The sequence below is a fragment of the Balearica regulorum genome, chromosome 1 (assembly GCF_011004875.1).
Source record: "Balearica regulorum gibbericeps isolate bBalReg1 chromosome 1, bBalReg1.pri, whole genome shotgun sequence".
Classification (NCBI taxonomy): Eukaryota; Metazoa; Chordata; class Aves; order Gruiformes; family Gruidae; genus Balearica; species Balearica regulorum.
In genome coordinates this window covers 68966671-68989361 of record NC_046184.1, presented here as the reverse complement: position 1 = coordinate 68989361, position 22691 = coordinate 68966671, and the positions used below count along the sequence as shown (strand labels likewise).

At 42.0% G+C, this 22691-nt stretch overlaps 2 protein-coding genes across 10 annotated transcripts in view; one reads left to right on the top strand and one right to left on the bottom strand.

Moving 5' to 3' along the window:
- Positions 1-22691, bottom strand: part of CACNA1C (calcium voltage-gated channel subunit alpha1 C) — a 487179-nt gene that overhangs the window by 45985 nt on the left and 418503 nt on the right. For 6 of the 9 annotated variants that reach the window (XM_075756832.1, XM_075756860.1, XM_075756879.1 and 3 more), the window contains one exon: positions 10367-10450. In XM_075756832.1, the coding sequence (XP_075612947.1) occupies positions 10367-10450 (84 nt within the window). Of the gene's footprint in view, positions 1-10366; positions 10451-11077; positions 11162-22691 lie in introns of all 9 variants that reach the window. The other 3 variants (XM_075756869.1, XM_075756850.1, XM_075756906.1) reach the window with 2 other exon arrangements.
- Positions 1-22691, top strand: part of HDHD5 (haloacid dehalogenase like hydrolase domain containing 5) — a 197254-nt gene that overhangs the window by 96453 nt on the left and 78110 nt on the right. The gene's annotated exons all lie outside the window — the stretch shown is intronic.

Genomic DNA, 22691 nt, shown 5'->3' with positions numbered 1-22691 from the left:
GGCATAGTCTGGATGACATGTAATGCTCACTGTGTGTGACATACCATGTTCAAAGTCTGGGCAAACAGTTGAGTCTCAAAATCCCTAGCTCTAAATATCAATTTGTTTTAGTGCCTTTCTATTAACAAGTGTTATTTTACTGCTGAGGTATCTTGGCCTTCGTGTCTGTTCAGCTTAGGAAAAGACGTCACTTGATCTGGCTTTGGGTGAAGCGGATTTTCTCCCAGTCGCTCAGATGAGGCTCAGCAGACAGCACTGCTGACTGGTATCTCTGAGTTTAAAAGTGGATATTGAGAGAACAACTGGGATGTGACCAGCTGGGATGTCCCATAACTCTGCAACATTGTCAATTTTACTAGCAATTAGAGCCAGAGCCACATTTTTGGCTATCAATCAGCTGACCGTAAGCAGCAATCAAGTCTCTACAGCTAGGTCATCTGGATGCAGCTGGGAATGGGTCCCATTTAACAGATGTCTAGGAAGATATATGAAGCAGAAGTCATTTTGTTGGCATGTTGTGCCAGACAGTCTCCACAAAGAACAGACCAGTGAGGGAAGGTAAGAGCACAGCCATTTTAAAAACAGTTGTCTAGTGAGAAATAAAACCCGCCAACCTTATGTTCACCTGGCTGGTGAACATATGAGGGTAGAGGGAGCAGGGCAGGAGCTAAATGAGGGTGCTATATAGACTATATTATAGAAAGGGTAAAATTAGTTTATATGTGTTTACCTTTGATAACAAATCTGGTTGGGAGGCTACATTCTCTTGCCTACCAGCAAAACTCCCACAATCAGGTCTCTTTTTAATGGGAACCTCAAAAATTCCTGCTAGTCTGTGCATTTGGGTTTGCAAAATGGTACCCATCACCATGCTGAACTGCTACCGAGTGTCTGGCACATAAACCTTCACAACGGGGAACAACCTTTCCCTTGGACGGATGGTACCTTGGCTGAAGATAGACAGGAAAAATCACCAATGCAGTAGGTAGAGGGCAACAAATTGCTGCCTTGCTGAACACTACTCCTAGTGCTCCTGGGAATAGAAAACATGATCTCTGCTACCCAAAATTTCAGCAAAATTTGGAGAAAGTGACTGGGGATAAGAAGATGGGAGAGAAGAGAAAGTTAAAGAGGAAAACAAATAAAATACTTGTGTGTGTTTTCGCTTCTTCTGTCACCTTCATTGCTTTCATTGCAACTGGCAGTGCAATCTGGAACCAGTTAGCAGATCTCTAAATATGCATAATAGTAAGAGGGTGCACACAATGAGGTCTTGGAGGACTGATGTTAAAAACTCTTGTAATTTGGATGAAGAACAGAAGCTTTTACAGCAAAACTGAATGACTGAAATACAGGGGATTGTGCACCCTTTATTACTGCAATCTGCGTGTGGAGAACAGTGATGCTGGAAAATTCCTTGGGCATTCCAAACAAAGTAGGTCTTAGGAAAAGGAGAATTGAATGCAGGAAACATCTTTCACTGCTTCAAGGAATTGATACAGATGACAGAACTAGCTGGATTTGAACTTACCCAAGCACCACCTAACTTATAGTATTTGGGGAGCTATCGTTAATTAGCATTAATATATTAAGAGATGATCTAAAGAATCAGAGATTTTCTATGGACTCATATAAACATACAATCTCTACTAGAGTTCAGGGAAAGTTAAAAGAAACTTTTGCTAGGCAAAAGGAATGATTTATCCTGGCTAGCAAGCCAATGGAAAATATAACCAGCCTGGGGTAGTTCTGATGTTTTTTGTTCTTTTTTTCTTTCGAGCGTTTTAACTAGCTTTGTGGGAAAACATATTGGCATTAAAAGAAAAATGAAATATAACTGTATTATATCACAAATGTTGATGCCAGAATATTGTAACTTTCTTTTTTTAAAGTGAAGTGATAGAAAAATGACAAGAAAAGTTAAATACTGGTCAGAAAATCTGGATGTGGCTTTTTGAAGAGCTCTTTGTACTTAAATGTACTTGCCACATACTTGTTTTACCATCGAACCAACACAGGACAAGGCTTGTGGTACTTTGTGTTCCTACCATTAGCTATTATTGTTACTGTAACAATAACTCATGGTCAAATGAGAAATTGGGACTCCTTCCCTAAAAGCCTTAAAACCCAATGAGATTTTGTGTATGTGAAAGCCCACAGTAATTAAAAGCACGACCCACTCAGTGCAGTCAATGAGATGCTGTGCCCCACCATTTTAAAGCAAGCTCTAAACATTTTCACTCAGAAGGACTCCAGACAGGTTTGTGCATCAAGTCGTACAGCTACAGGGCTATCTTTCTCTTTACTGCTTTTACAATTAGCTTTTAAGAATTTGTTCTCCTGGATTCTTTATCTTCAGTTTCTCATATTTTAATTAACGAGCATGTGTGTGGTTATATTTATCCAGTACCGCAAATTTATTTTAATGCTGCTCTTAAATCTCCCCTGCATTAAAGTATGTTCTGATTATTCCATGCACCTGGAATAATGTCAGAAGCCAAGTATAGCAAGTAGTTTTGTGGAAATCACAATATTGAGGTATTTCCTCAAAAATGGATACTATGGAGAGCTTTTCAAAGTGGTTTTCTCCATGGAAACTACATGTTTTCTTCTTACGGTACTAATATTGCCAGTCATCAGTAACAGCTCTACTCAAGTAAACTGAGGAAAGAGTCATTTGCATTTACTATCCCCTTTTCTGCAAAAAATACATTTTTTTTTCTGTTTGCCCATATTTCATATACACTTTCTTACAGAAAAAGTTGTGCAGTTACCAAAATCACCTCTGTGAATGGGTAAATCATATTACAAACTCTGGAAATGCACTCAGAATAGCAACATTTTTAAGCCAAAAGAAAAAAAAAAAGAGGCCCCATCTTCATGACAAAAATATACATAAATAAAAACAAAATAACCCTGTTCAAACATGGTTGTGGTCACACAGTCTTACCATACTTCTTTCTCACCAAGACAGGGTGAAAAACATGCACTAGAATTATTGATTAAGCATGGGAGGTGATCAATTTCAAATCGATCTAAGCCTAATTTGGGGAAGAGTTGAGGTCAGCTGTCCTTATGTTCACCAAAGGCAAAATAAATCACTTCTTTACTAGCGTTTGCCACTGCTACAGCTCACAACCATGCTTCAACGTGGCTTTCTACATACAGAAGCTGGGGCCACCGTGGTGTGTTACCTGGATTATTCTAGCGATATTAAAAAAACCAAACTAAGTCCAACCCCACATCAATTTTATCAGTAGTTTTTCCAAAAAGAAAACAAGTCATATATACATACATAAACACACACACAGGGATAACTCAGGACTACATACAACTTCTAGGATGGCAGCAGTAAGGGTATGACAACACAAGATGTCAAAAGAAGCCACTGTGCTTCTCCAGCCCTTTGCTACGTAATTTGGAGGCCTCTGCTACCCAGACGGCATTTGAGAAGGAGAGAGAGAGAGAGGAGGAGAGAGGGAGGGAGATGTTTTCTGCCTCTTCCAGAAGGTTTGGGTAAATGAACTTGCAAAGTTCTAGGAACTGCAAAGATTTGTGTCCGGTGGCAGCTGATGGCCTAAATCTGAGCAGCAAAGGGCACGGAAGCGGAGAGAACCAGACAGGCAGAGACAGAAAAACAGACAGACAGACTCAGCGACAGAGATGAATGCCAGTCCCAACTGAGGTGCAGGCTAGATGTATGTCGTCCTTCCACCGATCCTTGCTCCCATTGCGGGGGGGTGTGTGTGTATAGGACTGTGTCGCAGGGGCCGACCACTCCAGTCCTCTGCAGGTGAAATGCCCTGGGGCACTTTTGCCTGGATAAGGACTGCAGCATTTAAGCCACTGGTTCTCTGCCTTCAGACACATTGATTGAGGGTGAAAATGAACTTGTGAGGTTTAGTGTGGCTGGAGACAAGGGAGAGGAAAGCAAGGGAGAAAAGGAAGAAAGGCGGGGGGGTGGGTTAAAAGGGAGAAGTGCAGGAGAAGGTGAGAGGGAGACTTGAGTATAAGCTGTCAGATATTCCAAAGAATGGGAGCAGGAGCCCATGACAAATCATATGAAGCCTCTTGACACCAAAAGCAAGATGACTGTAAGGAAAGGCCCCATGCGCCTGGTTTAAGCCTGAGCTGCTTTACTTCAGAAATAAAAAAGACTAAAGGAGATATCGCTGCACAGGTCTCCAAGTATTCTTGGGAGCTGAAGGCTTTGGTATCTCTCTGGCCTTACTGCACCAGTACTCAGGAATCAACCAAGCTGCAACCCTCTGCTGACTTCCTACCAGAATTTGGAAAACTCTTCAGAAGTGCAAGATATAAAGTACTCAGCTCTCCTGAATATCTGCTAGACAAATGCCAAACCACTACCCAGCAGGCCTGGGCACAACAGACCTGACCAACATTTTCTAGGGGAAGAATACAGCAAGATGTGTTTTGGGTTTCTCTAACCTTCTTATTAGGAGGAGTGCTACTTCCTGAAGCCAGGTTCTATGTCTCCCACATGCCACCATGGATCAGACCACACACAATATTGCACATTCCTGTTTTCTTCTCCTGTCACCTCTTCTATTAAAAACCCCACCATTTCCATCAACCCTCAGACCAGTCACAACACTCACTCTTAAGAAAACATGTACTGCTACAACTGGAGGGCAACTTACGCAGGGAAATATTCCATTATTTCACAATAGCCCACAAGTCACCAATTCCCTATCCCTGATGGTTCTCATCTCGTACCCATGCACGCCCCCCTGGCTTATCACATCTGCTGTATCGCTTTGCGTACCTGTCATGGGTACCTCCTCCTCCTCCTCTGTACCTCCTGCAGCATTCACAGACACACTCAGACACGCAAGTATGGTCACTGAGTAAAACAGGTGGGATGGATACCAGTCCAGATGGTTTTGCTCAGTCATCCTCACACACTCCCAGACACAGCTGACGAACACAGAGGTACCCGCACATGCAGACACGCTCAGAGGCACCGACAGAAGCCCTCGGCAACAGGCTCACAGGTAGGCGCGAACCCTCCCTCCCTGACATCCTTTCAAGACAGAATCAAACACGTGACGTCCCCACTGTCACGGATATCCTACGCTGGTGCTCTGGAGACACCTGAATGTTCTCCCACCTGAACATGCCTCTGTAACTCTCACATGTCTGCTTGCCATGAACTGCCCACTGCAGCTGGATGGGCCAACCTCTCGGCTGGTCACAGGGACTCATCCAGCTCAGCGGGTGCTGCTGCAAGCATTGCTTTGGTGGCCAACAAAGACTCAGCCACAGCAAATCTTTGATCTGACACCTGCAGGGGAAAGGGTGAAGGAAAAAGGACCCTATGGACCAGAGAGGTGCCGACTTTTCTCTCTGACTGGGAGGAAGGACGTTACATTAGCAGCTTTCCCGATGACTCAAGGTCTGACTGTTTTTCTTTCATCCCTTTGGGCACCGTAGTACAGAGCACAAATCAATCTTGATTTCCCCCCTTTGATACAACACAACAAATAGTAATGAGCAACTTTCTTTGCCTGGAGGAGGGGACAGCAGGCTGTCAGTCAGCTTCACAGCACTCAACTCCAGGCTGTGTCCAAGGAAGGAAATGCAAGCTTGTGCCTGGGGCTACTTCTGGGATGATATATGCCAAATTTGCTGGCTTTTATTCAACTCCTATAACATTTTATTTCCTATTATCATTATAATAGATAGTAATAATTTTTACCACCTTCATGTTTTCTTCTAAGGGACTTAAAGTGTTTTGTAAACATTAATGACAATGCTTTCTTAATGTAGGGAATAACAACAATCTCCAATTTACTCATGGTGAGACTGAGGTATAGGGATCTAGTCAAAGTCCAAGGAATACAACCCACAGGCCCTACCTCCCAGGCTCCATATATTATACCATCTTTCATCTTATTCTCCCAAAGTAATTCCTGGTCTTAGCACTTAAAGAGAGTTGACACATGGTAGATGTGGTCTCTGCCTCGGAAATTCTTTTTGAATAGCAGATTAAAAAGTCCTTCCCTCTTTCTTAGGTTACTGGAGAAGTGGCTTAAGAGTGGCCCAAAATAGAATCGCTGAATATTTCCAGAAAATTTTGAAAAAATCTTAATTATGTGGCTAAGAAGTTAGTTCTGTAACACTTACTGAGAAGCAAAGCTCTCAAAATGCAGCTTGAAAGTAAGGCAATTTAAAAGTAAATTTGGAAGAAACTGTACCACTCTCTGAAGTTTTCAAACCCACCAGATTTTAACCTGCCCTTTGCGCTTACTCAGTTGTGTCTCTCGAGCTGGTTGGGGGGAACTGGGAGATGTTCCCAAGTTGCAATAAGCAAGTGGGCCTAACGTGATGCAATCGGACTTATTACTTGACATATCTCCATACCACAGAGGTGTTTCAAGTGGAGGCTTCCTAAAGGACTCAGAAATGCTGAAGGCAACCTGGGGTCCTACCTCACGAGCACATGCCTTCTCACTATTTTTGAATGCACAGCCATGCTAACAAAAATATGCTGAGCTTGACATGCAAGTGTACACTCACCCACAGGCATGCAGAGGAACATGCCCGCATACAAGAAACTCTCAGATATAAACACCCACCCGACAGCAGATCAAACTTGCACAGTAAGATAGTCACATTGGCTCAGAAAACATGTTCATAGACTCAGTTACATACACAACAACTCGTGTCTCCATCAACAACCATTCACAACACAAATACATATGAAATATGTATGCTTGCATACACGCTTTCTTTCCTCCACATGAGGATTCGTATCTGTACACTCTCCCATGGATTTGTAGCCCATACACAGGTATCCAAACGCATTCAGGAACATATACTACAACCAATGGAGTGCACACACAAAGACCCACCCATGCACACTCACATATATCCTAATGAAGGTTTTGGTCTGGGAAATTCCTTTTCAAGAAACAAAAATAATTGTCAAAAGGAAAAAAACAGAGCACGGGGAACTGCACAAATAGATGCAAGTGCATACCTACACGCACACTGTGGAGCTTGTCACTCAGGGTTCTCACCGCAACTACAGCTATTGCAGCCCAGTACCAGCTGGGTATGCTTCCCCTGAGTGCAAACGTCTGGTGAACCTCACAGAGATTTCAGGTGTACATGTCTATGGCCACATGTCAAACTGACCTATTCCAGGTTTCTCCATCTTCCCTAACTGACCACGATGACAACTGTCCCTTAGCTCCAAGAGCAGCACCTTCCAAGACCCTACCACAAATGTTCTTCAGCTTCTAAGGAGTTGGGCAGAAACATCTTACCTGCACCCGACCAGGCTAAACATCTCCAATTAGTGGAGTTTGTTGGCATTTTAGGGTTTATTTTTTTTCTTTCCTTTTCAGACTCCAGGTCTCTTGGAACAAGACAAGACAATGTACAGAAACACAAGGCAGGGTTTGCTCAAACCCACAAACAGCAAGAAAGCAACAAGCTCCTGAGGAGAAGGGGAGAACTATATCTAATAAACTGCCCTCACACTGCTTGGGAAGGTGACAACTCTCCGTCCAAGATGGGCTGCTACTTCCAAAGCCCATCTGCTACAGATGTAACATATCAAGTGCTGCTAGCAGGAAGGGAATCTGACAGGACAAACCAACATACAAAACATTCTCTTATTCAATAAGGGTTATAAGTGCAAAGGGATTTCAGAACATTTCAGAAACAAACTCCATCCATAGCTGCTGCTCATTTACCAGTGCATCAAAAGATTGTGCAAGTTTTTAGTAACAAACATTAGAAACTAGTAGCAAAGGACTTGCCTAGATAAAAAGAGAAGATTTAAACATGCCAGGTAACAAAAAGACATGTGCAGAAATCTGTTAAAACTGTATAGAAGGAAAGGATTCTTTAGAGGAAACAGAGGGACCATCAAGAAATGCTGTTCATAACCCTAACTAAAAGAGTCAGGGCTGCTCCTGCTTCCTCCTCAACTAAGACAGGTGATGGCTGTTTGGACAGAGGCACACCCTCACTTTTCATAGACTTCTGCAAACAAAAACTGGATTCTGGGCCTTGTCTGATATGAACTTGAATTTAGACAGGGAATGGAAAAGAGAGGGAGCCTTGTCAGTGGTAATTAAACACACCAGCACAGATAGCCCTGGAGACTGAAGATCTGAACACAGCACAATTAGCAGCAGCATGACCTTCTCGACAACATGCTGAGAATGAATGCGATTTATCCTGCTTAAATTTAGCGTCTGCGAGCTGGGTGTCTAGACAAACCTAACAAAGCTAGACACTCTCCAGTCACTGGATGGGCACCTCCAAAGAGCAATTCATTTCCCCTGTCACAGGTAGAGGGAGGCACCAGTTGGCACGGGGAGGTGTGCGTTTCCACTAACTGTAAGAGGAAGCCTGGGTGACGGCCTTCTCTCAAATGACTAAAGTATATCAAAGTGTCTTAAACCATAACATACAAAAGTTCTTTAATTTATAGAAAATGACTGATTTTCTTCAAGAGGATCCATTAGATTTTTCCCTCCAGTACAAGGTTTCTTGCTATGATAGACCTCCATTTATTTACCAAAACACAAGGATTTCCCCCTCCTTTCTGCTTGGAAGACTTTTGTATGGATTCAAATACATTAGTCAGGAAAGTCTTGCTGATGTTTATTATAATTCATGTCCAGTTAACTATACTTATTTCCTCAATTACCATCTAAAGTTCTGCCTCAATGGATGAAAATAGAACTTTTCCACAACCTGAAGGCTATTGCCAGGTTCACCATTTAGTTTTCTTGTGACAAGCATGGCATGAAAAAGGCTGTCATTTCATTCTTTAAAATAACAACTTCAGCCTGCTGATCATCGTAACTTCCCTCTACAAAGGCAGCCCAATCCTGTATCTCTCTAGTAAAAGGGCAACCAGAATTGTTTACAACATTCTGGGGAAAATGTTGCAAACATTTTTTTGTGTGTCTAGAAAGTCAGACATTTGAGAGATATAAAATAAAAGTTCATTTTCAGTTAGAAACTATCTTCCATTCTCTCAAAAGACAAAGAAAATAGACTCGTGTCAAATAAAATATTTCATTTATTCTTGGATAAAAGTCCCTGTTTCAGAATTAGAAAAAATGAAGTTGAACAGAAATTAAACTAGAACCAAGATATGAAAACATGGGGTTTTTTTAAAAAATTCAAAGTAAGGCATTTTTATTTTTTTCAAAATGTTGCCTACATTTTTCCCTAAACACAGCACTGAGTGAAAACTATGGTGTCAGTTTCTGCTTGCGATGGATTGCCTCTACAGTATACAACAATTCCAAGCTGGAATGTTTATTCAACAGCCACACTGTTTTGCAAATTCATGATTGATTTGCTCTTCATTAACATATTTACAGCAATTTTCTTTCAGCCTTTCTATTTTCCTGGCCTCGCTAAGCTGGATTTTGCAGTGCAATTTTTGTCTGTGCTCATAAACCCAGTGGGTCCTGTGTAGTCTTTCTTTTGGGAATCTGTGTGCTTCCTGCCTGTCCTTTGTCTATTTATCCTGCAACTCTATATCCATTCACCTCCAAAAAAAGAGAAGAAAAAGTTTGCCTGATGTGATTTATTCCTTGAACACCAGCTGCTCATTTCAGTCTCCGTGGCTCATTCAGTCCTTCACCTGTCTGCTGAGATGGGCACCAGTGGGGCCAATCAGTGTCAATTGTGCTGCTGGAACTTGTGAGATGGAGCAAACTCGGTTGCAAACCCAAAAAACTGGGTTGAAACTCTGGCACTTTGTTTTTCTTTGGGCTTTCTGTTTTCTTTTTACTTTATCTACCTTTTTTCAAATTACAACCTCAACATTAGGAGCAGGTTCCTCTAAACAGAGATGATTCGGTCTTTATTCCTTTTGGAGGAAGCCTGCGTGAGGAGGCACAGGGAGGATTCCTGGTTTGGTTCCCGCAGTTCCACCTCGAAAGAACTGACCTTTAGATCTCTGTGGGGTGGAGAGTATTGAACTGCCATGGGAAGCAAAGCATAACACTGGGTAGACCAAAGTGCTGGCCTGGGACTATTCTAGCAGCTTCCCATGGCACAAATAGCTTTTTCACTTACACTCCACGTTTCCCATCACTTTTCCTGCTATACAGTTTAATTCATGCCAGGCGGATTATGAAGGGAAGAAAATGATGCAACAGTCAAAAAGTCCTTTAAGACGTTCCAAAAATTAAAACAGAATAAAAAGAAAACAAACAAACAAAAGAGAGAACTTCAAAACAAACCAAAAAGCTCTGAAAACAAACTCAAAAAAAAGGAGGAAGGAGGAGGGAAAAAAAAAAAGAACCCGGGAAAGACAAATGAATGTTAGAGCAGGCACGATCATGGACAGACGCCAGCTACTTACGTTCACCTCGGTGATTGCTATATCAACAATGCTACCCACAACAATCAAGGCGTCAAATGTATTCCATGCATCACAGAAATAGTGCTGCATGTGGCAGAGAAGCCAAGGAAAGAGAGAGAGAGAGAGAGAAAGGAAGAGAAAGAATGAGAGAGAGAGAGAGAGAGAAGGGAGAGAGAGAGGGAAAGGGAGAAAAGAGGGAAAAAAAGTAAAAAGTAAAATAAAATAAAATAATAAACAAAACAAAAAAAAAGCATGAAAGAGGGAGAGAAGAGGAAAAAAATAAGAAAAGAAAGAGGTTACGTGGGCATATTAAATAGTCTCTTACCACTCTACAGTATTGGTTGCTCAAACCTCTGTAACGTTTCACATGATGGAGGGTATCAACAAAAGCCTGGTTAGTCAGAAAGTTACACTCAAGCATGTCTACCTTTTGGAGGGAAAAAAAGCACACACACCCCAAACTCTGTGCGCTTTCACCAGTCACAGCCTTGGGGCGAGCTATGACAAGTGAAAAAGAAGGAGGCATTTCCCCCCCTCCTTTTTTTTTCCCTGGGAGAAGGAGAAGGACGACGGCAAGTTCAATAAAAGCATGACTAGAGGGAAAAAAACCAGAAAAAAAAAAAGAGAGAGAGAAATAAAGAGAGAAAGAGAGAAGGAACAGCAGAGGAGGAGGAGGTGGTGGTATCCTGGGGAGGGTAGAGTAATACTCACATTAGTTTCACTGAGAATGACGTCTATAATGCTGCCAATTACGATGAGGAAGTCAAAAACATTCCAAGGATCACTAAAGTAACCCTACATAAGGAAGGGGCAGGCAGGATGGGGATTAAAAAGGAATGTTAGACAGACAAAAACAGTTCAAAATTACCATTAGAATTACTGCCCTGATACCTCAAGGGGTTTTCCTCTTAAGTTTACTTGTTCCATCTCAAGCTGTAGCCCAGTCCTGGGATCCCTGACTTGTGTGAGCAGTCCCTATCCAGCTAGTGCGATCCCAGGGCAGCCACCCCTCCCCTCCGACTCTGGGACGAGGGGTGAAGGGAAGCCACATAGATCGCTTTGAGCATGGCTGCTCACAGGAGTATGACTTGCAGGACCAGCTCCTCCAGACATCTCTGGTTCCTAGAAACACAGCACCCTTCCCCATTTGGCTTAGATTTGGCTGGGGGAAGAGTACGGGAATAGTGTCACATGCTTCTCTCAAAAAATGGCTCCCCTTCTTCCAGTGTGAGTGTCAATCCACCAGTCCATGTTCCAGATGTAATGTTGTGCTGGTGCTGGGAATGCCTGGCTGCCACGTCACAATGCAGCAGAGGGCACAGCTGAGCCAGGGATGTGTTATTTAAACCTCCCTGGTCATCACCTTTATTTTTACCCAGTCACAATGAGTATTACAACAGTCATCAGCCTAACAGTTTCTATCACTAATGCTTTAGCTCCTGTCTTAAAACTACAGAGCAGGACTGGTATTTTTCTTACTCTGAAAGCACGTCTGCACCACAAAATGAAGGTGTGAATGTAGCACGTGCTGGCACATTTCACCGGGAAGGGGTAAGAATGAGAGCAAAGTCAGCTTACAGCATGTGCTCAGAGCGAGACCTGTTGCTCACTCACGCTGAAGATAGCGCCACAGCATCACTGCAACATCAGCTGTCTAGGACATGCTATGGCAGGCCCACTAGCATATGCTAAACTCACACCTTCACTTTACTGTGCAGAATTACTTTGGGGCCTATCTCAAACTCTCATTGTTCTATGCAGGGCTCAGGAGATGCTAATCACCACTGCTTGCTGTCCCCATCCTGCGTCATTTTTGGCTGGATGGGCCATAAGGATACAGAACCCTTTTGGAAAAGGACCTGTTCAGCGCAGGAGGTGAGCTCCTGTATATAAAATTCTTGTCCAAGTCAACGTCATGAGCAAAGAAAATTTATCTTGGCTCACAGAACACCTGCGCCAACCTTTACCCCTTGTTCTGCAGTCCTAAAAGGAGGCAAACATACAAAATCCTCCGTACTCCTTTTATGTGTTTGATTTTGTGAGCATGGGCTAATCTGACCTCCCTGTTTCCCAGCTGCAGCATGTCTCCAGTGAGACTGAACCCAAGTTGCACTGCGACTACTATTCTTAGCTAAGAGAGTCAGGTCATGGGTAAAGTGTGAGTCTGTGTTCCCAGGCAGCGTTGCAGAAAGCAAAAAGGAAAAAAAGAAAAAAATAAATTAAAAAATCCCAGCACTGGCACTGCACAAAGCCAGGCTTGGGAACCTGAAATTAGTGTGGGTTCAACCATCACATGGAGCAGGCACTGGCAAAAAGTGTCTTTCTAAACACTGAAACACCGCCTCCAGGATGCTTTGAGACTCACAGTTATAAACTGTGTTATGTTTGGGGCAGGGGAAAAAAATAAAAGAAAAAAAAAAAGATGAAGCAGAGAAAGCCACTGCCCAGCTGGTTCCACACCAATGAAGGGAGCTGGTAGAGTGGACTTTGAAATCTGCTCCTCAAAACAGGAAAAAACCACTCTTTATTCTGCAGCCTGAAATAGGCAACTCTTAGCAGATCTACACTGGGAGAAGTAATCATCCCATGGCTACACATTACTATTCAATTAGCTACAACAGGGAGGAAGGAAACAGGAGCAAAAGCAAATTCAGAGAATATTATTATTCAGCGTCCAGCCTAGAAAATACACAACAAATATTAGAATGAATTCAGCGGTGATGTCCAGCATCGTTAGCAACCAGATGGACCTGGAACAAAACTGTAATTAGACTTCACCAAGAGGAAGAGGAGGGAGAGAACAGCAGATTAAATTGTAGAGGCAAATGCATTTTGAATAAATAAAGGACAGACACAGATCATACAGAGTTGCAAAAAGTGCCTTTGCAGCCTGATGCGACCTTGGCAGAGAGTACACTTGCAGAATCAAAGAGAACGGAGTAGAAGACAACAGACCCAATCCTCCTGCCCCTGTTCATGTGCACAGTCCTGCTGGAGGCAATGGCACTGCTCACATGCCAAATGAATACGTGCATTCAATAGCATGGCTCTCTTCCTTTTCCTTCTCAAATTGCATGGTATAGGAACTATTAAGGATTTCAGCAGGACCCCAAACAACTCCAAAAAAAAAGAGTTTGTTTTTGGGCAGCTGCAAGGGTGAAGATCCAAAACATGTCGTTCAGGTTTTGCTCATGAAAATGACAACTATTTTTAAATCTGTGGTGATGGATAGGTGGTTAGGTTTACTATGATTGGCATCATACTGCAAAGAATGTTTTTGATGCAACCAAATTCACAATTTCTTTTTACTAAGCAACTCCAGACATAGAGCCCAATAGCCATCACTGCTGGTAAAACAGCATTTGCTGTTGGTACAAAACCCAGGTGACAAGCAGCATCAAACCTTGTCCTCAGATGACCACTGAAGCCAGTGAATTAAATTTTGCTCCCAGATGCAGTAATGTAAACTCATCAGAAGCAATGACACTGCACTGACACAGTTGGCACATCTCAGGAGAGACTCAGGTCTGGAAGGAAAAGGTCCCTTTTTCATTGCTATCACAAATAGCTGCTTTGGACCTGTGTGACACCACAGCATATCTGGAGTCACTCTTCTAACTTTAGTGGAGTTGCTCCAGATTTACACTGTGCGTTCTTTCTCCTGGAATGCTCTGCTGAGTCTCATCATCCAGCTCCTTGCTTGAAAGTCATGGGCTGGGCTGCTCTGGGATCACAGTACCATGGTCTGTTACTGTGTGGCTGTAAGGCAGACTCTGAGAGCTCTTCTCTTCCTCCTGTACCTCTTAGACGAGTGAGAGAGAGGAACCATGGACATGAATGCGGTTTTACTCAACCCCACATCCAATATATCAGTGTTGAATTAAGGAAACACGTGAAATTAAAAACCTTCCTTTCCTCCTCACCTGCTCCCTCTGTGTTTCAAACAAAAGTGTGAAAAATAGGAAGATATTATTCACAGTAAGAGAGCTCAAAGAAAACAGAGAACATAGATGCTTCATTTGTGTGCAAGGTAATGGAATCCGTCCTTAAAAAGCCACCCTCTTAGAGACATTTACCTACGAACGGCCATGTGGTTACTTAGCTTTGGATCAGACCTCATAATCTTGTCAGGAGTTATGAGTACATATCAATAGGAAACTACACCCCTTGGGGACTTGTCTCTTGTGACCTCAAAGTACCTCTTCAAGCCACATTCCTCACTGGAGTGTACCAGGGTGGCTAATGAAAGACAAGCTGAATGAAGGAAAAGCTTTCACTCTAATAAAGAGGTTGCATTTCCAAACTATTTTTCCCACCAGAAAGTTCTGTATACTTTTCCCAAGGGGGTGGAGATCTGACTGGAAATGAATTGATGGCACTGTTTGTTTTTGCAGTACAGGAATTTAGAGTGTAATACCATATTTTACCCTTAAAGGGAGACGCTTGACCCTGATTTAGCCGTATAATTACATGTCACATAATAGCAGCCTCAGGGGCTTACTGGGGAATGGTAGTCACCCTCTCTTGTGGGATGTCTTTGGAGATCCATGAAGCTTTTGGGGAGAAAGGAGGACAGAAAGAGACCAGGAGGATTGGACTGAATATTCAGGAAGCATGAAATAGCCCCACCATTAGAGCATGTTTTTTCCCCATTTTTTTATTTCCCCAAAGGTAGCAAAGGATAGTGTATCATCACATGATCAATAAGTTAATGAAAGGCTGAGCACAAATATGCAGTAGCTGACTGGAATGGAATCTTATTTGTTTGAGGGGAGCAGACACAGTAACATTTCAGAATGAGTATGCCAATCATTTTTAGGTTTCCTAGTTGCTGAGATTAGCTATCAAAGAAGCTGAGGTTTGTTTTTGTACTCATGGAGCCATTGATATCTCCGATATCCATTTCTTTTACTTTTTGTGAATATGAGATCCTAGATGCAGTATCTAAGAAGCCTCATTAACAGCCGGGAAAATTGCCCACTGAAGTCTGTCTGAAGGTCTAAGCTCAGAGTCACCTGGGGCCCATAATAAGAACATGTGGTGGCCGGAGAGCTGTGCATCTACACTGAAGCACAGAAATCCTCAGGGGAAAGGTGCTGTTGAGTGATGGTACCAGCTGGGTTTTGAGCATCCAGCCCTATGGGAGCTGCAGGGTCACTTGTGTGTTAATTGATGTGCAGTTATTTATCTGCTTAGTCCCAGGTTTTCATTTCCATCTCTTATGAGGTGGCTGGCAAAAATTTTAAAAAAAACCCCTCTGAGAGAAAAGTCTCTAAAGATGAAGAGCACAGCAAGGGCCAAGGCTATTCACTGGGTGGGATCCAAATATAGGTCAGATGGTCCCCAGTGGAATAAGATTCTGCAATGTCATAGGAAAAAAGGGAAAGACATGCATGTGTGCATGTATGTATGAATACAGAAATGAAGAATCAAGGAGGAGACACAAAGACATATAGATAACTACACAGCCTAAAATGAAAGCAAACTACAGGAGAACCTTGCTACCACTTATCAGAACTAAACCTGCATATTAAAACAACAAAAATGAAGCATCGATTCTAATCAGCTGGAAAGAGTATATAGGAAGGAGAGAAAGGGGCTGATACTCTGACATTCACTGTGATGTCTTAGCAAAAATTTCCTGCTGATTGTAAAGGGCACCAAAGCAAACTTTGCTGAAGATTTGCAAAATGAGATGAACTGCTAAGTTCAGTTGATGGTTGCTTAGTATATGAATTCGTTTCTGAAAATGCTGCAGGCTATTTGGAGCTGTGAGAGTCAGTCAGACTTCATTAAAAGAGGCTTTCCCTGAAAGTATTTTTTGCAAAAGGGACGGTTTCATTGGAAAACGGTATCGAAACAAATGACATTTACACAGTACTGTGACTCTTGGCATACCTTCTCACAGCAGATTTGAGCAATTCTCATGTATCCTGAACAATCTTACAAAGCTACAATAGCTCCTGACACCAAACGGAGATTTGTGTCAGATGCAAATTCTGTTATGCTAAGATACCATTTAGCCATAACAGCAATCAGGGAAATTAGCACAACCTAATACAGAAGGAATAAAGTGGAGGATGCAGCTGCTTGGAGCTCCTGACAGGCTGCAGGAAAACAGCATCTATTTGCATACTATCTATCAGCTCCCATCCATCGATGGATTAATTCTGAGATACAGACTCCCTGCAGTTCACCTACCAGTCACTGTAATGAGTCACTGCTGCAGGGAATTGCATAAGGCCCCCCTGTACTCCATCAAATCTTTCCGCAGACTGGGAGTGAGGAGAGGAGCTTTTCAGCTCCCCAGACTGTTCCAAAGGTCTGGTCAGTTCTGAAGAAGCCTGCTGCTTCTTATTAATAAGCCCCTCTGCTTATTCCGTAAGAAAACAAGACCAACTTGTAGACCAAGATAGGTACTTAATAACTTTGATGTTCTCCTTCATCCTCTCTCACTCTTTTTCATGCTCTCTTACAATAAGGATGTTGGTGAAATCAGGCAGGTGTCCCTTGGGGTCTGAGGGCCTGTCTGGACATACTGGACACTGCTTGACAGAAAGAAAGAAGCTGAAGCACTTGAATGGTTCTGTAGTCTGGAAGAAGACCCCAAATATTTATTTCTAGGTCATTGGTATAAATCTGTGGTAGCATGTTAAAAGTTAAAGGTTAAAAGAGAGCACCTTCTGCTTATTGTTTGAGAGCCTGTAGGTTCTAAAGCAAATTATGGTTCTCACCTGTTCTTTTAGTAGAAAAGTATCTCCATCATAGGAAAAAAAAGAAAAAAACTCGCTGTCTGAACCAAGGTCTCCAAGCCACCATTTGACAAACTTAAACATTTATGGAGGCTGGAACTAAATAATCTCTTGTGTCACAAGCGACCTTTTTTTTTAATGTTCTCCACACCTACTTATAATTGACAACGTTGGCAAGACAAGCCTAGAAAAGTCTTTATCATACCTGTCCTGTGAACTGGGAATTCCCATTTCCAGATCTTGCAACCCAGTTTATTCTACTAGAATAGTATTTTCTAGATGGTCCCATGAGCCCTTCCATGCCCACCTACATGGTGGTACAGTTACCTTACATCTCTCCGTATTTACTGTAAAGCGGCTAGTAGCGCACAAACACCCAGCCACGTGGAAGGCTTAAGTGCAGTGTTGTGGTCCCAGGTCCTCCAAAGTCTGGGAAAGAAGCATGGCAAAGGCAATATAGAAGCATTTATTATAGAAGCATCTCTTAGAGGAGGCAATGATTGTTTTCAAGGCAACAAGCTGACAAGGCCTAAGGAAATGATAACAGTAAAACATGCTGAAACTGGATGATTCAACTAGCTGATCCTGATGTCATTTTTGGCCTGGATTGCTCTTAGCTGCCTTTGAAGGGAGGGTGAGTAATGCCTCACTACAGTAATGCCTAAGGCATCCTTGATATAAATGCATGAAAATGGAGGCAGAGTAACAGAAAGATCTCTTACAAATTCTGCTGTCCACCTAGAAAAATAAGATAAACATTCTTGACTTTCCTACAGGTATGTTGTAGCACAGTCATACCCTGTGAGGAGTTGGGCCCTTTCCCTCATGAACAGTAATTACAATTACATTGCAATCATTTAACAATTACTGCCCTGCAGTCAGAAACCAGACTTGTTCTCAGCAAAGAGAAACAAAATCAACACCAGTCTTACCGGAAAGACTGAAAAGTGAATGTGATGACTTGCTTTGTCTGAACAGATAATTTATCACAAAATGCATTCTGTGAGAATTTTGCTGTCAAATTCCATTAGGAAGAAGCTGTAAATACTCAAAGACTTTGCAAGGTCTAGAAAAAGCAGGTCTTGATGAAAGCCACAAATAACTCTTGAAGCAATAAACCAAACCAGCAACATGAAACAGTTCTATGAAAAGAGCAAAAGGATGGGCTTTGCTGTTTAAGATAGTCTATCTTCTAAAGTTAGACTGACATCCCAGCCCAGGGAAGAACGATTCAAAAGAAGTAAAACCCATCCTGTGAGAACAGAAGTGATGCGTCTTTCAGAGTGAAGAGCCGCTTACTGTTGTGGGAAGATGAGACAGTGGCAAGTAATGGGTGAAGAAACATTCTGAGTACGGGGCTGAACTTGGAATGGCTTCTCTGTCTCTGTATGCACCATGGGAAAAGGCTATGGACTGCTCTGACATGGTTGCTGCGTGGATACTCACTGGAAGAAAGGCACAATCTTCTAGAATCTTCTAGAAACAGACTAGCAGGTATGAGCAATAGAATTTTGAATAGGTTGGGGGTTTTTTTTGTAAATTATCTCCATTTTCAGAAAAGGCTTGATTTTATATGGATTAGAGTAGTTAATACAATAATGCTTACTTTCATGTAATCCATCAATCATAACTTTCCAAAAGAGGATGGTTACTCTCATTTTACACTAGGGGAAGCAGAAATGTAGAAAACTAAAGTTTCCAAGGTCCTATAAAAGCCAGATGCATGATACAGAAGAGAAATCAACTCTCTTAGACCATTTGGCAGTGGAAATGTCATTTCCTAACATGCTGAATAGTTCTTAACAGTGGCTGTATCACAGTCTGTTATCTGGTATCATTCCTACGTGAAGAGAAGATTCACATCTGTGAGAACTTTTGACCCTTTAGAACAACCTCACATGAAGTGATAGAGGGTTGGGATTTTTCCTCTGAGAGTGAGAGCAAGTCACTTTTCCCTGGAACTGTTCCTTTTAACATGCTGCTGCTGATGCTGTCGATGTTGTTGTGAATGAGACCCCAGTTCACCATCCCACTGGGCTTTTAACACTATATGAATGATTTTCTGTATTAAATAATTAAGTGTAGTAGCTAATACAGTACTTCCCACACCGTTGCATTGTGCAGTCATATCATTATTTTTGATCATTTATAATGACATTAAAACCCCCAAGCGCCAGACTGAAAATAAATCTGTCACAATGTTGCAGCAATATGCAAATTCTCTGGGTACGTTTGCTGTGAAGGAAAAGTCCTCTCTCATTGAAGATCTCATACAGCTTCTTTAACAGGTTTTTCTGCCTACTGAATTCTCCATTGATCCTTCAGAAAGCTGGAGGATTGCATAGCTCCGGCTGATCACTGTTAGAAATTTCACACATTCTATATGGTAATTAGAGGATCTATTTGTGTGCAGAAAATTGATGGCCTTGTCCTCCAGGAAGGAGAACATCCTGCATTTAAACAACAAATGCAACATAGGAAGCAGCAGACCAAACAGCCTTTTTGTCCCTCACCATTTGCTTCCACCACAACATGAAAGGACAGGGTGTTTTTGGATGAAGAGGGAAATTTGTTCCGTACACTCGTTTCATTCTTGGCTGCTTCTTTGGGGGCACCAACAAAGAAATCAGTCAGGACCAACTCCACTGATGCACTTCTGCAACATACATTTTTCACAAGGAAATGGGAAAGAGACTAGTATAGTTCAGGCAGGATGTCAACTGGTGTTCCAAAGGAAGACTTTGATGCTTCCTGACCCAGATTCAACTAGAGGTATGAGGTAGGATTTACTGCGAAATTCCATTTCTCATCATCTGTCTAGCTGCTTCTGTTATATTCACCTACCAAATGTTTTTCACACTGCATGACTCGTTTAGGTGGAGTCACGCCTATGCCATCACAGAATATAAGCATATGCACAATAGAAAAACTTCAGTCTGGCACTACTTTCTTCTCCTTCAAAGTGTCGGGAATGGCCAGACTTCCCCTCCCACGCATGCTCAGGAACTGGTGAGGAGCTCAGTGAAATCTAGAAGTATCAAAGAGGATTCCCTGCACTTTCTCATGACAGAGAAGGAAGTTATTTGCTTGCTGACTCCTCGTTTGTGGAAATTGTTGCTAAATCAACCTCATCCATAACATTCTGTTGCATTTTATTTTTTTTTTTCTGTGCTAACTGGGGGGTTTGTTGTTTGAGGCTCTACAGTTACACCAGGTTTAACTTGATGGGCCAGCACTCTAAAACACCAGGATGTGGTTCTTTCTTTCAATGTCACTTCCTTGTAATATGTTGTCAGCACAGACTCCTGAGTAATTTTGATTTAAGGCCTGGAACAACAAAAGCAGCTGTTTCGGCCCTTGGTTGGTGGGATGCCCTTCCATGTTCTGTGACAAAGTCTCAGCGCTGAGCTGCTGTGAGAGTGTTGAGCAAGTCTACCTGACGATTCTCTGTTCCAACCCACTGATGGGTATAGAAGAGTGGGATGACCTGATCATCTATGTCCAGAATAATTATTCCAAGTATTTCTTCACATCAAAGTCACCTAAACATGTTGCTCTGACATACAGTATTTTTAGTATTTACTTTTGCAGACAGGGCTTAGAAAAGAGGTTCGTTCTTCCTCCCAGACCTGTGGACATGAAAGGTCGTATGGTCAAATCTCCACATGACACGTATGCTATGCAGAATGCATGAAACTCCTGACAGACAGGTAATCACAGTAAGGAGAAAGCAGAGGAGTGATTAATGAGGGGTTAAGATTTTTTCCCTTTTCTAGTGTATTTCCAAACCCCTTGAGTCTGATTCAGCAGTTCCTTGGGAGCCTCGGACTGACTGCACACATACGGTGCAGTGTCCAGTTGTGTACTACAGAGATGTCAGGGATTTCTGGTCATATGGCTGCTGGGCTTGTTTGAGCAGCTTAGATTAATTCCAGCTGGGCTACTGGCCGTACAGAAGATCCAAAAGAAAATACAATACATTCAGATTTCACCCAGAAAAAAATAATTGGGGTGAAAAGGAAAACATTTCTGGGGTAACATGCTGATGCATTTTGCAACAGGGCTGAGATTAATTCACAGAAGTAGGGAAATACATTGCACCCAACTTTTACTGCAAATTATTCTGATGAGACAGTAGACTGGGAGGCTCAGTGGCTGAGATACTGATGTGTTTGAACGTGGAGACCTGGGATGTCTGCCAGGGAACTTCAATAAAATGTAGAAGCACAAAAAGATGTTCATTAGTTTAAAAGCTATGGTGTTTAATTCAGTTTTTAATTTTGTACAAATCTCTTTCCATGTTTACTTTTCTTTTCAGCTCTGTTTCTGCTTTTCTTTTCTTTGCATCATTTTTTGTCCAATCATTTCTTTCTCCATTTTATTAATACTTTCCTCTTTCAGGGTCTTTGGTTTACTTTTTTTTTCCTGCTTTTAAGGATATTCTGTCTGTTTGCACTCTCCATTATCTGTGTATGGCTTTTCCTCCTCTCCAGGTCTGGTTTCTCTCCCTTTTTCCCCCAGACATGGTCCTTCCTGTTTGTTTAGTTCTCTCACTTTCCTTGCTTTGCACACTCTCTTACCTGACTATTTCTAGTTCTCTCCATGCTCAGTTTCTCATGCAACATCAAGCAGAACTCACTCTTCCTTTTTGTTGAATGAGGTATATTTTTTCCCACCTATGGATCCTGAAACATATTAGCTTTCTCACCCCTTCTTTTGCCTTTTAAAACATTCGTTCCAGCCAAAGGCAAGGTGGTGGTTGGAGACTGCCCTTCCTATTGCACGGGTAGATGACTCAGCTAGCAAATGCTCCATGTCTAGATGCTGTCCCTCCAAAACAGAAAGGGTAATGGGCTCACGTATAGTTTACACAACTTAAACTACTAATTTATATGACCATATTTCATCCCAGACCATGTGATTTTTAACTAAATGTGATTCCTATGTCTGTTGGATGGACCTGAAGTGTTTTTCGGTGCTGGGCAAAAGATCACTCAATTGTAAAAAGTTTTCCTGACATTTTTATATCAGTGCAGAATGTCTTTACTTTGCTTTCTCTGTATAAGCTGGAGAAATACAACACTGTGATGAATGATGCCAGGGCAACATCCTAAGATATATGGGTGTTTCTAAAGGTACTAAAATGAAGAAGTACTAAAAGCATTAGATTTCCAAAATTAATCAACCTTGTTTCTGTAGTGCAAGGGGATAGATTGGATATAAATTTCAGTTGTTTGTGAAAATCCTGAAGCCTCTGTCCTGACCAAGAAATGACAGATCATGATTATGGTTAGAAAGAAGAATGCAAGTAGTATGAAGCAGCCAGTGTGACTAGAAGAGACTGCTCAAAGATCTGTTTATAGGCATAAATGTACTAGAAATGGAGTAGTAAAAAGGGAACAAAAACAGATGAGTCATTTTGCAGGTTTGAGAAGACATATCAGTGCATCAAATGCATGATAAATGCTGAGTGAGAGGAGCTTAAAGAGGAATAAAGAAGGGCAAATACATTGGGGAGAGAGAAACGCTAAAGACACACAGATCCATCAGTAAATGTAGACTAAGAAATAACA